The sequence below is a fragment of the Astyanax mexicanus genome, unplaced genomic scaffold (assembly GCF_023375975.1).
Source record: "Astyanax mexicanus isolate ESR-SI-001 unplaced genomic scaffold, AstMex3_surface scaffold_50, whole genome shotgun sequence".
NCBI classification, from domain to species: Eukaryota; Metazoa; Chordata; class Actinopteri; order Characiformes; family Acestrorhamphidae; genus Astyanax; species Astyanax mexicanus.
In genome coordinates, this window is record NW_026040060.1 from 311027 (window position 1) to 328526 (window position 17500).

The 17500-nt window shown below is 56.2% G+C and overlaps 4 protein-coding genes across 19 annotated transcripts in view; all 4 read right to left on the bottom strand.

Moving 5' to 3' along the window:
- The window catches only part of LOC125797555 (netrin-3-like), a 275873-nt gene that overhangs the window by 256713 nt on the left and 1660 nt on the right, over positions 1-17500 (bottom strand). The window lies entirely within an intron of this gene.
- The window catches only part of LOC125780423 (noggin-2-like), a 215848-nt gene that overhangs the window by 178593 nt on the left and 19755 nt on the right, over positions 1-17500 (bottom strand). The gene's annotated exons all lie outside the window — the stretch shown is intronic.
- LOC103021387 (ankyrin repeat and fibronectin type-III domain-containing protein 1) overlaps positions 1-17500 on the bottom strand; it is a 314758-nt gene that overhangs the window by 147106 nt on the left and 150152 nt on the right. The window lies entirely within an intron of this gene.
- LOC125797556 (netrin-3-like) overlaps positions 1-17500 on the bottom strand; it is a 69933-nt gene that overhangs the window by 50773 nt on the left and 1660 nt on the right. The window contains exon 2 of the mRNA XM_049474019.1: positions 964-2240. Within this exon, the coding sequence (XP_049329976.1) occupies positions 964-1993 (1030 nt within the window). The 5' untranslated portion in view covers positions 1994-2240. The remainder of the gene's footprint in view (positions 1-963; positions 2241-17500) is intronic.

Sequence of the window (17500 nt, forward strand, 5' to 3'; positions counted from 1 at the left end):
GTGTGTGAGTGGGGGTGTGTGTGTGTGTGAGTGTGTGTGAGTGTGTAAAGGCAGGAGTAAAAGGTTACAGGCTCACTAAATGCAAAATGATGAATCTTGTCTTTTTTCCTGTAGCTATTGGTCTCATCCCATCACATCCATCCAGCCTCGTCACACCCATACCGGCCTCGTCCCGCATCACTACCGGCCTCGTCCCGCATCACTACCGGCCTCGTCCCGCATCACTACCGGCCTCGTCCCGCATCACTACCGGCCTCGTCCCGCATCACTACCGGCCTCGTCCCGTATCACTACCGGCCTCGTCCTGCATCACTACCGTCCCACATCACTACCATCTTGCATTACTGGGCTCAGAACTAATCAGAACTAACTCTTTGTCTCTATCCCTCTCTTAGATACTGACTGCCCACCTGTCCAGACCGACGCTGGAAGACTGTTTTCCTTCCACAGACCTGCTCACCTGTTTCTCTACACTCTGTAAGTTTAACCTGTGATGATTCTCTCTGATCAGTCTGAACATCACAGTCCCTCCTCACACTTTAATCTGTGAGCAAGAAGAGAATTAAAGTACTGAAACCCAGTTAACAAATTTACCAAAAGCCTATAGGAGGTGAGAGGAGGGGAAAAGCACTACAGTACCGCTGTTCTGATCTGTTCCAGATTTAGACTGTGATCAAGTTCTAACAAGCCTGAAACAGATCAGAATCAAAATTCCCCTCATTACTCAGCGATCACTAGACGTGAGTGTGAGTAGTGTGTGTATAGTGTGTGTGTAGTGTGTGTCCTCTGATTACACAATCAGTGTAACAACAATGCTTCTCACTCAGGCATCTCAGACTGTTAATGTGTACAATAATATATGAGAATAATATATCTGAACATGGAATGACATCATGCAGTGTGTGTGTAGTGTGTATAATGTGTGTGTGTGTGTGTGTGTATAGTGTGTGTGTTGAGACTCACGCATGCACTCATTGGCTTCGCGGGCGTTGGCGCGCTGCCAGGGCCGGTCGTAGTGGAAGGGTTTACAACGGTCGCACTCCGGACCCTCTGTGTTGTGTTTGCAGTCGCACACAGTCTTCCCGTCTTTTTCTCTTATGCACCGGGAGGCGTGGCCATTACACTTGCACCTGCCCCCCACCTGGAAGTCAGACACAGCATAGTAGTATGATGACATCACCCCAGGTGTACCGAAAGGGTCATGTCCCTCTCTGCCGGGCAGTTCTCTGGGCGTTTGTGGACGGCTTAACACCACCCGGATGTCTGTGACGGTCACCCAGTCCTGCAGAACCGGGCTGGAGTCGAAGTCTTTTCCTGATGGACGTCCGTCCAACGTGCTGAAAGCGATAATTGCACTGCTCTGTGGCGACGGGTCGGTGTGGCTGTCTGTGCACAGTGGCTCCTGTTCATTTTGTTTGGTGATCACGGCTCTGTTGGGCCGGTTGTAAACCCGTCTGCACTGGGAGGAGTAAAACTGAAAGGGCGTCCAGCTGCGGCCGTAGTCCATGCTCTTGTAGATGGCCATGGAATCTGGCCGTGGAGAACAGAACTGGAGGCTGACGTACGTGATCTCAAATTTCTTGCCCAGCGAAAGTGTAAGAGTCACGTTCAGTGGTGCCCCCTGCAAGTTTTCTGACACCCAGCAGGTCAGGTTGTGTGCAGAGTTAAGGTCAGTGAGGTAGGAGGCGGGGTGGGCAAGCCGAGGATCTGAGGCGTCGCAGGTGCTACAGGAGCGCACCGGGGGACGCTGTTCGCGCTCGATGACACCACAGTGGCGCGAAGTAGGGCTGCCGCACACGCTCGACGCAACCACTTCCTGTCCGAATGCGGCGTTCACAAATTCTGGGATACAGCGGCGGGCGGAGCCTGTGTCCTCGTAGCAGGGATCAGGGGGTGGGGCCTGTTGGCCAGAGAATGGGTTAGAGTTCTCAGGAAGGTTCAGAGACATGCCTACCAGTGAGTAGATGAGCAGGAATGTGTAGAGGTCTGTCATGCTGGCAGAGGGCTGGGAAACGAGAAATAAAGGGAGGGGTGAAGTCTGAACGGGAAGTAAAGAACAGGAAATAAACAAATCCAACCGTGGAGCCTCTTTACTGAGCAGGGTCCGTCACGAGGGCAGGGTCTCGCAGATGGGTGTTGTGTCTACATGAGGACATCTTGGGCAGGATCTGCCCAGGAGAAAAATGAGAACTGATGCCCGGTGCTCCTCGCCAGGGTGTCCGCCCAGTCTGCACGAGTTTCTGTGAACAACGAGAGCACAGTGAGAACACCAACACAAACATTCAGCTCACCGAGATCACACTCATCTTCTGCTCCCACACTCACACCTACAGGACCTCAGCCGGAGAGCAGCATTAGGGTTTAAGGCTGGAATACAATATAAATATTTACAGTACAGTACATATTTACATTTCTAGATGGTTTAAAGTACTTTTTCTAGATCCTCCTTCAAACACTTTAAAGAAAAGGGTTCTGTACAGAGGTGTAAAGGCTCTTTACACTATAGCGTAGAATCTGTTTTTGGTTCTACGCTGAACTGTTTTAAAGCTAAAGGTTCTGTAGTGTAGAGAAGAATCAAACAGCTCTACCTTCAGTCTTCATGTTCCTAAACAGAATCATCAAATTCATTGAAGAACCTCGGAAAAAAACACCTTGTTTAAGACTGTATGAAAATTTTATCACACCCAGTATTATGATGGTTTCTGGGTAATGTGATCATAAGTGTGCAGAATGTGCGAATGTAAGAAGTGTGAACAGTTGTGAACAGGATACAGTACATCTGGAGGAGACTCCCCCTCGCTCACTCCTGCATCCCCCTCGCTCACTTCTGCACCCCCTCGCTCACTCCTGCATCCCCCTCGCTCACTCCTGCACCCCCCTCGCTCACTCCTTCATCCCCCTCGCTCACTCGTGCATCCCCCTCGCTCACTCCTGCATCCCCCTCACTCACTCCTGCATCCCCCTTACTCACTCCTGCATCCCCCTCACTCACTCCTGCATCCCCCTCACTCACTCCTGCATCCCCCTCGCTCACTCCTGCATCCCCCTCGCTCACTCCTGCATCCCCCTCGCTCACTCCTGCATCCCCCTCGCTCACTCCTGCACCCCCCTCGCTCACTCCTTCATCCCCCTCGCTCACTCGTGCATCCCCCTCGCTCACTCCTGCATCCCCCTCGCTCACTCCTGCATCCCCCTCGCTCACTCCTGCATCCCCCTCGCTCACTCCTGCATCCCCCTCGCTCACTCCTGCATCCCTCTCACTCACTCCTGCATCCCCCTCGCTCACTCCTGCATCCCCCTTACTCACTCCTGCATCCCTCTTCCTCACTCCTGCATCCCCCTCACTCACTCCTGCATCCCCCTCGCTCACTCCTGCATCCCCCTTACTCACTCCTGCATCCCCCTTACTCACTCCTGCATCCCTCTCACTCACTCCTGCATCCCCCTTGCTCACCCCTGCATCCCCCTCGTTCACTCCTGAATGACCATTGCTTACTACTGTACCTCCCTCGTTCACTCCTGCATCCCCCTCGCTCACTCCTGCATCCCTCTTACTCACTCCTGCATCCCCCTCACTCACTCCTGCATCCCCCTCGCTCACTCCTGCATCCCCCTCGCTCACTCCTGCATCCCCCTTGCTCACTCCTGCATCCCCCTTGCTCACTCCTGCATCCCCTTCGCTCACTCCTGCATCCCCCTTACTCACTCCTGCATCCCTCTTCCTCACTCCTGCATCCCCCTCACTCACTCCTGAATCCCCCTTGCTCACTCCTGCATCCCCCTCGCTCACTCCTGCATGCCCCTTACTCACTCCTGCATCCCCTTACTCACTCCTGCATCCCTCTCACTCACTCCTGCATCCCCCTTGCTCACCCCTGCATCCCCCTTGTTCACTCCTAAATCCCTCAAATCCCTCTTACTCACTCCTGCATCCCCCTTGCTCACTGCTGCATCCCCCTCGCTCACTCCTGCATCCCCCTTACTCACTCCTGAATCCCCCTCGCTCACTCCTGCATCCCCCTCGCTCAATCCTGCATCCCCCTTACTCACTCCTGCATCCCCCTTACTCAATCCTGCATCCCCCTCGCTCACTCCTGCATCCCCCTCACTCACTCCTGCATCCCCCTCGCTCACTCCTGCATCCCCCTCACTCACTCCTGCATCCCCCTTGCTCACTGCTGCATCCCCCTCGCTCACTCCTGCATCCCCCTTACTCACTCCTGAATCCCCCTCGCTCACTCCTGCATCCCCCTCGCTCAATCCTGCATCCCCCTTACTCACTCCTGCATTCCCCTTACTCAATCCTGCATCCCCCTCGCTCACTCCTGCATCCCCCTTACTCACTCCTGCATCCCCCTTACTCACTCCTGCATCCCCCTCACTCACTCCTGCATCCCCCTTACTCACTCCTGCATCCCCCTCACTCACTCCTGCATCCCCCTCACTCACTCCTGCATCCCCCTCGCTCACTCCTGCATCCCCCTCGCTCACTCCTGCATCCCCCTCGCTCACTCCTGCATCCCCCTCGCTCACTCCTGCACCCCCCTCGCTCACTCCTTCATCCCCCTCGCTCACTCGTGCATCCCCCTCGCTCACTCCTGCATCCCCCTCGCTCACTCCTGCATCCCCCTCGCTCACTCCTGCATCCCCCTCGCTCACTCCTGCATCCCCCTCGCTCACTCCTGCATCCCTCTCACTCACTCCTGCATCCCCCTCGCTCACTCCTGCATCCCCCTTACTCACTCCTGCATCCCTCTTCCTCACTCCTGCATCCCCCTCACTCACTCCTGCATCCCCCTCGCTCACTCCTGCATCCCCCTTACTCACTCCTGCATCCCCCTTACTCACTCCTGCATCCCTCTCACTCACTCCTGCATCCCCCTTGCTCACCCCTGCATCCCCCTCGTTCACTCCTGAATGACCATTGCTTACTACTGTACCTCCCTCGTTCACTCCTGCATCCCCCTCGCTCACTCCTGCATCCCTCTTACTCACTCCTGCATCCCCCTCACTCACTCCTGCATCCCCCTCGCTCACTCCTGCATCCCCCTCGCTCACTCCTGCATCCCCCTTGCTCACTCCTGCATCCCCCTTGCTCACTCCTGCATCCCCTTCGCTCACTCCTGCATCCCCCTTACTCACTCCTGCATCCCTCTTCCTCACTCCTGCATCCCCCTCACTCACTCCTGAATCCCCCTTGCTCACTCCTGCATCCCCCTCGCTCACTCCTGCATGCCCCTTACTCACTCCTGCATCCCCTTACTCACTCCTGCATCCCTCTCACTCACTCCTGCATCCCCCTTGCTCACCCCTGCATCCCCCTTGTTCACTCCTAAATCCCTCAAATCCCTCTTACTCACTCCTGCATCCCCCTTGCTCACTGCTGCATCCCCCTCGCTCACTCCTGCATCCCCCTTACTCACTCCTGAATCCCCCTCGCTCACTCCTGCATCCCCCTCGCTCAATCCTGCATCCCCCTTACTCACTCCTGCATCCCCCTTACTCAATCCTGCATCCCCCTCGCTCACTCCTGCATCCCCCTCACTCACTCCTGCATCCCCCTCGCTCACTCCTGCATCCCCCTCACTCACTCCTGCATCCCCCTTGCTCACTGCTGCATCCCCCTCGCTCACTCCTGCATCCCCCTTACTCACTCCTGAATCCCCCTCGCTCACTCCTGCATCCCCCTCGCTCAATCCTGCATCCCCCTTACTCACTCCTGCATTCCCCTTACTCAATCCTGCATCCCCCTCGCTCACTCCTGCATCCCCCTTACTCACTCCTGCATCCCCCTTACTCACTCCTGCATCCCCCTCGCTCACTCCTGCATCCCCCTCGCTCACTCCTGCATCCCCCTCGCTCACTCCTGCATCCCCCTCGCTCACTCCTGCATCCCCCTCGCATTACTCCTGCATCCCCCTCGCTCACTCCTGCATCCCCCTTACTCACTCCTGCATCCCTCTCACTCACTCCTGCATCCCCCTCGCTCACTCCTGCATCCCCCTTACTCACTCCTGCACCCCCCTTACTCACTCCTGCATCCCCCTTACTCACTCCTGCATCCCCCTTACTCACTCCTTCATCCCCCTCGCTCACTCGTGCATCCCCCTCGCTCACTCCTGCATCCCCCTTACTCACTCCTGCATCCCCCTTACTCACTCCTGCATCCCCCTTACTCACTCCTGCATCCCCCTTACTCACTCCTGCATCCCCCTTGTTCACTCCTGCATCCCCCTTACTCACTCCTGCATCCCCCTTACTCACTCCTGCATCCCCCTTGCTCACTCCTGCATCCCCCTTGCTCACTCCTGCATCCCCTTCGCTCACTCCTGCATCCCCCTTACTCACTCCTGCATCCCTCTTCCTCACTCCTGCATCCCCCTCACTCACTCCTGAATCCCCCTTGCTCACTCCTGCATCCCCCTCGCTCACTCCTGCATGCCCCTTACTCACTCCTGCATCCCCTTACTCACTCCTGCATCCCTCTCACTCACTCCTGCATCCCCCTTGCTCACCCCTGCATCCCCCTTGTTCACTCCTAAATCCCTCAAATCCCTCTTACTCACTCCTGCATCCCCCTTGCTCACTGCTGCATCCCCCTCGCTCACTCCTGCATCCCCCTTACTCACTCCTGAATCCCCCTCGCTCACTCCTGCATCCCCCTCGCTCAATCCTGCATCCCCCTTACTCACTCCTGCATCCCCCTTACTCAATCCTGCATCCCCCTCGCTCACTCCTGCATCCCCCTCACTCACTCCTGCATCCCCCTCGCTCACTCCTGCATCCCCCTCACTCACTCCTGCATCCCCCTTGCTCACTGCTGCATCCCCCTCGCTCACTCCTGCATCCCCCTTACTCACTCCTGAATCCCCCTCGCTCACTCCTGCATCCCCCTCGCTCAATCCTGCATCCCCCTTACTCACTCCTGCATTCCCCTTACTCAATCCTGCATCCCCCTCGCTCACTCCTGCATCCCCCTTACTCACTCCTGCATCCCCCTTACTCACTCCTGCATCCCCCTCGCTCACTCCTGCATCCCCCTCGCTCACTCCTGCATCCCCCTCGCTCACTCCTGCATCCCCCTCGCTCACTCCTGCATCCCCCTCGCATTACTCCTGCATCCCCCTCGCTCACTCCTGCATCCCCCTTACTCACTCCTGCATCCCTCTCACTCACTCCTGCATCCCCCTCGCTCACTCCTGCATCCCCCTTACTCACTCCTGCATCCCTCTTACTCACTCCTGCATCCCCCTCGCTCACTCCTGCATCCCCCTCACTCACTCCTGCATCCCCCTTACTCACTCCTGCATCCCCCTCGCTCACTCCTGCATCCCCCTCGCTCACTCCTGCATCCCTCTTACTCACTCCTGCATCCCCCTTACTCACTCCTGCATCCCCCTTACTCACTCCTGCATCCCCCTTGCTCACTCCTGCATCCCCCTCGCTCACTCCTGCATCCCCCTCGCTCACTCCTGCATCCCCCTCGCTCACTCCTGCATCCCCCTCGCTCACTCCTGCATCCCCCTCGCTCACTCCTGCATCCCCCTTACTCACTCCTGCATCCCCCTTACTCACTCCTGCATCCCCCTTGCTCACTCCTGCATCCCCCTCGCTCACTCCTGCATCCCCCTCGCTCACTCCTGCATCCCCCTCGCTCACTCCTGCATCCCCCTTACTCACTCCTGCATCCGCCTCGCTCACTCCTGCATCCCCCTTACTCACTCCTGCACCCCCCTTACTCACTCCTGCATCCCCCTTACTCACTCCTGCATCCCCCTTACTCACTCCTGCATCCCCCTTACTCACTCCTGCATCCCCCTTACTCACTCCTGCATCCCCCTTACTCACTCCTGCATCCCCCTCGCTCACTCCTGCATCCCCCTCGCATTACTCCTGCATCCCCCTCGCTCACTCCTGCATCCCCCTTACTCACTCCTGCATCCCTCTCACTCACTCCTGCATCCCCCTCGCTCACTCCTGCATCCCCCTTACTCACTCCTGCATCCCTCTTACTCACTCCTGCATCCCCCTCACTCACTCCTGCATCCCCCTCGCTCACTCCTGCATCCCCCTCACTCACTCCTGCATCCCCCTTGCTCACTCCTGCATCCCCCTCGCTCACTCCTGCATCCCCCTTACTCACTCCTGCATCCCCCTCGCTCACTCCTGCATCCCCCTCGCTCACTCCTGCATCCCTCTTACTCACTCCTGCATCCCCCTTACTCACTCCTGCATCCCCCTTACTCACTCCTGCATCCCCCTTGCTCACTCCTGCATCCCCCTCGCTCACTCCTGCATCCTCCTCACTCACTCCTGCATCCCCCTCGCTCACTCCTGCATCCCCCTCGCTCACTCCTGCATCCCCCTCGCTCACTCCTGCATCCCCCTTACTCACTCCTGCATCCCCCTTACTCACTCCTGCATCCCCCTCGCTCACTCCTGCATCCCCCTTACTCACTCCTGCACCCCCCTTACTCACTCCTGCATCCCCCTTACTCACTCCTGCATCCCCCTTACTCACTCCTGCATCCCCCTTACTCACTCCTGCATCCCCCTCGCTCACTCCTGCATCCCCCTTACTCACTCCTGCATCCCCCTTACTCACTCCTGCATCCCCCTTACTCACTCCTGCATCCCTCTCGCTCACTCCTGCATCCCCCTTACTCACTCCTGCATCCCCCTAACTCACTCCTGCATCCCCCTCGCTCACTCCTGCATCCCCCTTGCTCACTCCTGCATCCCCTTCGCTCACTCCTGCATCCCTCTTCCTCACTCCTGCATCCCCCTCACTCACTCCTGAATCCCCCTTGCTCACTCCTGCATCCCCCTCGCTCACTCCTGCATCCCCCTTACTCACTCCTGCATCCCCTTACTCACTCCTGCATCCCTCTCACTCACTCCTGCATCCCCCTTGCTCACCCCTGCATCCCCCTTGTTCACTCCTAAATCCCTCAAATCCCTCTTACTCACTCCTAAATCCCTCTTACTCACTCCTGCATCCCCCTCGTTCACTCCTAAATCTCCCTCGTTCACTCCTGAATGACCATTGCTTACTACTGCACCTCCCTCGTTCACTCCTAAATCCCTCTTACTCACTCCTGCATCCCCCTCGCTCGCTCCTGCATCCCTCTTACTCACTCCTGCATCCCCCTCACTCACTCCTGCATCCCCCTCGCTCACTCCTGCATCCCCCTCACTCACTCCTGCATCCCCCTTGCTCACTGCTGCATCCCCCTCGCTCACTCCTGCATCCCCCTTACTCACTCCTGAATCCCCCTCGCTCACTCCTGCATCCCCCTCGCTCAATCCTGCATCCCCCTTACTCACTCCTGCATCCCCCTTACTCAATCCTGCATCCCCCTCGCTCACTCCTGCATCCCCCTCGCTCACTCCTGCATCCCCCTCGCTCACTCCTGCATCCCCCTCGCATTACTCCTGCATCGCCCTCGCTCACTCCTGCATCCCCCTTACTCACTCCTGCATCGCTCTCACTCACTCCTGCATCCCCCTTGCTCACTCCTGCATCCCTCTCACTCACTCCTACATCCCCCTCGCTCACTCCTGCATCCCCCTTACTCACTCCTGCATCCCTCTTACTTACTCCTGCATCCCCCTCACTCACTCCTGCATCCCCCTCGCTCACTCCTGCATCCCCCTCACTCACTCCTGCATCCCCCTTGCTCACTCCTGCATCCCCCTCGCTCACTCCTGCATCCCCCTTACTCACTCCTCCATCCCCCTCGCTCACTCCTGCATCCCCCTCGCTCACTCCTGCATCCCTCTTACTCACTCCTGCATCCCCCTTACTCACTCCTGCATCCCCCTTGCTCACTCCTGCATCCCCCTTGCTCACTCCTGCATCCCCCTCGCTCACTCCTGCATCCCCCTCTCTCACTCCTGCATCCCCCTCGCTCACTCCTGCATCCCCCTCGCTCACTCCTGCATCCCCCTTACTCACTCCTGCATCCCCCTCGCTCACTCCTGCATCCCCCTCGCTCACTCCTGCATCCCCCTTACTCACTCCTGCATCCCTCTTACTCACTCCTGCATCCCCCTCACTCACTCCTGCATCCCCCTCGCTCACTCCTGCATCCCCCTCACTCACTCCTGCATCCCCCTTGCTCACTCCTGCATCCCCCTCGCTCACTCCTGCATCCCCCTTACTCACTCCTGCATCCCCCTCGCTCACTCCTGCATCCCCCTCGCTCACTCCTGCATCCCTCTTACTCACTCCTGCATCCCCCTTACTCACTCCTGCATCCCCCTTACTCACTCCTGCATCCCCCTTGCTCACTCCTGCATCCCCCTTGCTCACTCCTGCATCCCCCTCGCTCACTCCTGCATCCCCCTCACTCACTCCTGCATCCCCCTCGCTCACTCCTGCATCCCCCTCGCTCACTCCTGCATCCCCCTTACTCACTCCTGCATCCCCCTTACTCACTCCTGCATCCCCCTCGCTCACTCCTGCATCCCCCTTACTCACTCCTGCACCCCCCTTACTCACTCCTGCATCCCCCTTACTCACTCCTGCATCCCCCTCGCTCACTCCTGCATCCCCCTTACTCACTCCTGCATCCCCCTCGCTCACTCCTGCATCCCCCTTACTCACTCCTGCATCCCCCTTACTCACTCCTGCATCCCCCTTACTCACTCCTGCATCCCCCTCGCTCACTCCTGCATCCCCCTTACTCACTCCTGCATCCCCCTTACTCACTCCTGCATCCCCCTCGCTCACTCCTGCATCCCCCTTGCTCACTCCTGCATCCCCTTCGCTCACTCCTGCATCCCTCTTCCTCACTCCTGCATCCCCCTCACTCACTCCTGAATCCCCCTTGCTCACTCCTGCATCCCCCTCGCTCACTCCTGCATCCCCCTTACTCACTCCTGCATCCCCTTACTCACTCCTGCATCCCTCTCACTCACTCCTGCATCCCCCTTGCTCACCCCTGCATCCCCCTTGTTCACTCCTAAATCCCTCAAATCCCTCTTACTCACTCCTAAATCCCTCTTACTCACTCCTGCATCCCCCTCGTTCACTCCTAAATCTCCCTCGTTCACTCCTGAATGACCATTGCTTACTACTGCACCTCCCTCGTTCACTCCTAAATCCCTCTTACTCACTGCTGCATCCCCCTCGCTCACTCCTGCATCCCCCTTACTCACTCCTGAATCCCCCTCGCTCACTCCTGCATCCCCCTCGCTCAATCCTGCATCCCCCTTACTCACTCCTGCATCCCCCTTACTCAATCCTGCATCCCCCTCGCTCACTCCTGCATCCCCCTTACTCACTCCTGCATCCCCCTTACTCACTCCTGCATCCCCCTCGCTCACTCCTGCATCCCCCTCGCTCACTCCTGCATCCCCCTCGCTCACTCCTGCATCCCCCTCGCATTACTCCTGCATCGCCCTCGCTCACTCCTGCATCCCCCTTACTCACTCCTGCATCGCTCTCACTCACTCCTGCATCCCCCTTGCTCACTCCTGCATCCCTCTCACTCACTCCTACATCCCCCTCGCTCACTCCTGCATCCCCCTTACTCACTCCTGCATCCCTCTTACTTACTCCTGCATCCCCCTCACTCACTCCTGCATCCCCCTTACTCACTCCTGCATCGCTCTCACTCACTCCTGCATCCCCCTTGCTCACTCCTGCATCCCCCTCGCTCACTCCTGCATCCCCCTTACTCACTCCTCCATCCCCCTCGCTCACTCCTGCATCCCCCTCGCTCACTCCTGCATCCCTCTTACTCACTCCTGCATCCCCCTTACTCACTCCTGCATCCCCCTTACTCACTCCTGCATCCCCCTTGCTCACTCCTGCATCCCCCTCGCTCACTCCTGCATCCCCCTCGCTCACTCCTGCATCCCCCTCGCTCACTCCTGCATCCCCCTCGCTCACTCCTGCATCCCCCTTACTCACTCCTGCATCCCCCTTACTCACTCCTGCATCCCCCTTGCTCACTCCTGCATCCCCCTCGCTCACTCCTGCATCCCCCTCGCTCACTCCTGCATCCCCCTCGCTCACTCCTGCATCCCCCTCGCTCACTCCTGCATCCCCCTTACTCACTCCTGCATCCCCCTCGCTCACTCCTGCATCCCCCTTACTCACTCCTGCACCCCCCTTACTCACTCCTGCATCCCCCTTACTCACTCCTGCATCCCCCTTACTCACTCCTGCATCCCCCTCGCTCACTCCTGCATCCCCCTTACTCACTCCTGCATCCCCCTTACTCACTCCTGCATCCCCCTTACTCACTCCTGCATCCCCCTCGCTCACTCCTGCATCCCCCTTACTCACTCCTGCATCCCCCTTACTCACTCCTGCATCCCCCTCGCTCACTCCTGCATCCCCCTTGCTCACTCCTGCATCCCCTTCGCTCACTCCTGCATCCCCCTTACTCACTCCTGCATCCCTCTTCCTCACTCCTGCATCCCCCTCACTCACTCCTGAATCCCCCTTGCTCACTCCTGCATCCCCCTCGCTCACTCCTGCATCCCCCTTACTCACTCCTGCATCCCCTTACTCACTCCTGCATCCCTCTCACTCACTCCTGCATCCCCCTTGCTCACCCCTGCATCCCCCTTGTTCACTCCTAAATCCCTCAAATCCCTCTTACTCACTCCTAAATCCCTCTTACTCACTCCTGCATCCCCCTCGTTCACTCCTAAATCTCCCTCGTTCACTCCTGAATGACCATTGCTTACTACTGCACCTCCCTCGTTCACTCCTAAATCCCTCTTACTCACTCCTGCATCCCCCTCGCTCACTCCTGCATCCCTCTTACTCACTCCTGCATCCCCCTCACTCACTCCTGCATCCCCCTCGCTCACTCCTGCATCCCCCTCACTCACTCCTGCATCCCCCTTGCTCACTGCTGCATCCCCCTCGCTCACTCCTGCATCCCCCTTACTCACTCCTGAATCCCCCTCGCTCACTCCTGCATCCCCCTCGCTCAATCCTGCATCCCCCTTACTCACTCCTGCATCCCCCTTACTCAATCCTGCATCCCCCTCGCTCACTCCTGCATCCCCCTTACTCACTCCTGCATCCCCCTTACTCACTCCTGCATCCCCCTCGCTCACTCCTGCATCCCCCTCGCTCACTCCTGCATCCCCCTCGCTCACTCCTGCATCCCCCTCGCATTACTCCTGCATCGCCCTCGCTCACTCCTGCATCCCCCTTACTCACTCCTGCATCGCTCTCACTCACTCCTGCATCCCCCTTGCTCACTCCTGCATCCCTCTCACTCACTCCTACATCCCCCTCGCTCACTCCTGCATCCCCCTTACTCACTCCTGCATCCCTCTTACTCACTCCTGCATCCCCCTCACTCACTCCTGCATCCCCCTCGCTCACTCCTGCATCCCCCTCACTCACTCCTGCATCCCCCTTGCTCACTCCTGCATCCCCCTCGCTCACTCCTGCATCCCCCTTACTCACTCCTGCATCCCCCTCGCTCACTCCTGCATCCCCCTCGCTCACTCCTGCATCCCTCTTACTCACTCCTGCATCCCCCTTACTCACTCCTGCATCCCCCTTACTCACTCCTGCATCCCACTTGCTCACTCCTGCATCCCCCTCGCTCACTCCTGCATCCCCCTCGCTCACTCCTGCATCCCCCTCGCTCACTCCTGCATCCCCCTCGCTCACTCCTGCATCCCCCTTACTCACTCCTGCATCCCCCTTACTCACTCCTGCATCCCCCTTGCTCACTCCTGCATCCCCCTCGCTCACTCCTGCATCCCCCTCGCTCACTCCTGCATCCCCCTCGCTCACTCCTGCAACCTCCTCGCTCACTCCTGCATCCCCCTTGATCACTCCTGCATCCCCCTTACTCACTCCTGCACGCCTTAAGAGCCAAACCAGGCATGAAACTCTTCTAAACACCCTCACTTTAGACCTGTCACTGTGTATTTATGTGTGTGTGTGTGTGTGTGTGTGTGACTGTGTGTGACTGTGTGTGAGTGTGTGTGATGTGTGTGTGAGTGTGTGTGTGAGTGAGTGTGTGTCTGTGCTGAATATCAATGTGGCCAAGAGGCCTCTTGGAGTGAACGTTTTACTCCAGCACAAAAACCTGCACCCTTCCAACAGCCGACACACTGATCCACTCAACCACCAAGTACACGCCCACAAAACTGCCTTATAGACACCCACATTACTACCTTATATACACCCACATTACTACCTTATATACACCCACATTACCACCTTATATACCCCCACATTACTACCATATACCCCCACATTACTACCTTATGTACACCCACATTACTACCTTATATACCCCCACATTACTACCATATACCCCCACATTACTACCTTATATACACCCACATTACTACCTTATATACCCCCACATTACTACCTTATATACCCCCCCATTACTAACTTATATACACCCACATTACTACCTTATATACACCCACATTACTACCTTATATACTTCCACATTACTACCTTATATACCCACATTACTACCTTATATACAGGTGAGGGAAGGTGTCAGTAATGTTGTGGTGAGGTGAGAGAAGGTGTCAGTAATGGGGTGAGGTGAGGTAGGGTCAGTAATGTTGGGCTGAGGTGAGGTAGGGTCAGTAATGTTGGGGTGAGGTGAGGTAGGGTCAGTAATGTTGGGGTGAGGTGAGAGGAGGTGTCAGTAATGTTGGGGTGAGGTGAGGGGAGGTGTCAGTAATGTTGGGGTGAGGTGAGGGAAGGTGTCAGTAATGTTGGGGTGAGGTAAGAGGAAGTGTCAGTAATGTTGGGGTGAGGTGAGGGAAGGTGTCAGTAATGTTTTTGTGAGGTGAGTGAAGGTGTCAGTAATGCTGGGGTGAGGTGAGGGGAGGTGTCAGTAATGTTGGGGTGAGGTAAGGGGAGGTGTCAATAATGTTTAGGTGAGGTAAGGGGAGGTGTCAGTAATGTCTGGGTGCGGGAAGGGGAGGTGTCAGTAATGTTGGGATGAGGTGAGGTACGGTCAGTAATGTTGGGCTGAGGTGAGGTAGGGTCAGTAATGTTGGGGTGAGGTGAGGTAGGGTCAGTTATGTTGGGGTGAGGTGAGAGGAGGTGTCAGTAATGTTGGGGTGAGGTGAGGGGAGGTGTCAGTAATGTTGGGGTGAGGTGAGGGAAGGTGTCAGTAATGTTGGGGTGAGGTGAGGGGAGGTGTCAGTAATGTTGGGGTGAGGTGAGGGAAGGTGTCAGTAATGTTGGGGTGAGGTAAGAGGAGGTGTCAGTAATGTTGGAGTGAGGTGAGGGAAGATGTCAATAATGTTGGGGTGAGGTGAGGGAAGGTGTCAGTAATGTTTTTGTGAGGTGATTGGAGGTGTCAGTAATGCTGGGGTGAGGTGAGGTGTCAGTAATGTTGGTGTGAGGTGAGAGGAGGTGTCAGAAATGTTGGTGTGAGGTGAGAGGTGTCAGTAATGTTGGTGTGAGGTGAGAGGAGGTGTCAGTAATGTTGGGGTGAGGTGAGATGAGGTGTCAGTAATGTTGGGGTGAGGAAAGGTGTCAGTAATGTTGGGGTGAGGTGAGAGGAGGTGTCAGTAATGTTGGGGTAAGGTGAGAGGAGGTGTCTGTAATGTTGGAGTGAGGTGAGGGAAGGTGTCAGTAATGTTGGGGTGAGGTGAGATGAGGTGTCAGTAATGTTGGGGTGAGGTGAGAGAAGGTGTCAGTAATGTTGGGCTGAGGTGAGGGAAGGTGTCTGTAAAGTTGAGGTGAGGTGAGAGGAGGTGTCTGTAATGTTGGAGTGAGGTGAGGGAAGGTGTCAGTAATGTTGGGGTGAGGTGTCAGTAATGTCGGGGTGAGGTGAGGAAAGGTGTCAGTAATGGTATGAGGTGAGGAAAGGTGTCAGTAATGTTGGGGTGAGGTGAGGGAAGGTGTCAGTAATGTTGGGGTGAGGTAAGGGGATGTGTCAATAATGTTTAGGTGAGGTAAGGGGAGGTGTCAGTAATGTCTGGGTGCGGGGAGGGGAGGTGTCAGTAATGTTGGAGTGAGGTGAGGGAAGGTGTCGGTAATGTTGGGGTGAGGTTAGGAAGGGTCAGTAATGTTTAGGTGAGGTGAGGGAAGGTGTCAGTAATGTTGGGGTGAGGTGAGATGAGGTGTCAGTAATGTTGGGGTGAGGTGAGGAAAGGTGTCAGTAATGGTAAGAGGTGAGGAAAGGTGTCAGTAATATTGGGGTGAGGTGAGGGAAGGTGTCAGTAATACTGAGATGAGGTGAGGGAAGGTGTCAGTAATGTTGGGGTGAGGTGAGGGGAGGTTTCAGTTATGTTGAGGTGAGGGAAGGTGTCAGTAATGTTGGGGTGAGGTGAGGGAAGGTGTCAGTAATTTTGGGGTGAGGTGAGGGAAGGTGTCAGTAATGTTGGGGTGAGGTAAGAGGAAGTGTAAGTAATGTTGGGGTGAGGTGAGGGAAGGTGTCAGTAATGTTGGGGTGAGGTGAGGTAGGGTCAGTAATGTTGGGGTGAGGTGAGAGGAGGTGTCAATAATGTTGGGGTGAGGTGAGTGGAGGTGTCAGTAATGTTTGGGGTGAGGTGAGGGAAGGTGTCAGTAATGTTGGGGTGAGGTAAGGGGAGCTTTCAGTAATGTTGAGTTGAGGGAAGGTGTCAGTAGTGTTGGGGTGAGGTGAGAGTAGGTGTCACTAATGTTGAATTGAGGTGAGGGGAGGTTTCAGTAATGTTGGGGTGAGGTGAGGTAGGGTCAGTAATGTTGAATTGAGGTGAGGGGAGGTGTCAGTAGTGTTGGGGTGAGGTGAGGGGAGGTTTCAGTAATGTTGGGGTGAGGTGAGGTAGGGTCAGTAATGTTGAATTGAGGTGAAGGGAGGTGTCAGTAGTGTTGGGGTGAGGTGAGGGGAGGATTCAGTAATGTTGGGGTGAGGTGAAGTAGGGTTAGTAATGTTGAATTGAGGTGAGGGGAGGTGTCAGTAGTGTTGGGGTGAGGTGAGGGGAGGTTTCAGTAATGTTGGGGTGAGGTGAGAAGAGGTGTCAGTAATGTCACTACACACACACACATCACTACACACACACATCACTACACAAAAACATATCACTACACACACACACACATCACTACACAAAAACATATCACTACACACACACACAACACACACATCACTACACACACACAACACACACATCACTACACACACACACAACACATATCACTACACACACACACAACACATGTCACTACACACACACACACACATCACTACACACACACACACATCACTACACAAACACATATCACTACACACACACACACAACACACACATCACTACACACACACAACACACACATCACTACACACACACACAACACATATCACTACACACACACACAACACATATCACTACACACACACACACATCACACACATCACTACACACACACAACACACACATCACTACACACACACACCTCACTACACACACACACACATTACTACACACACACACACACACACACATCACTACACACACACACATCACTACACACACACTCACACACATATCA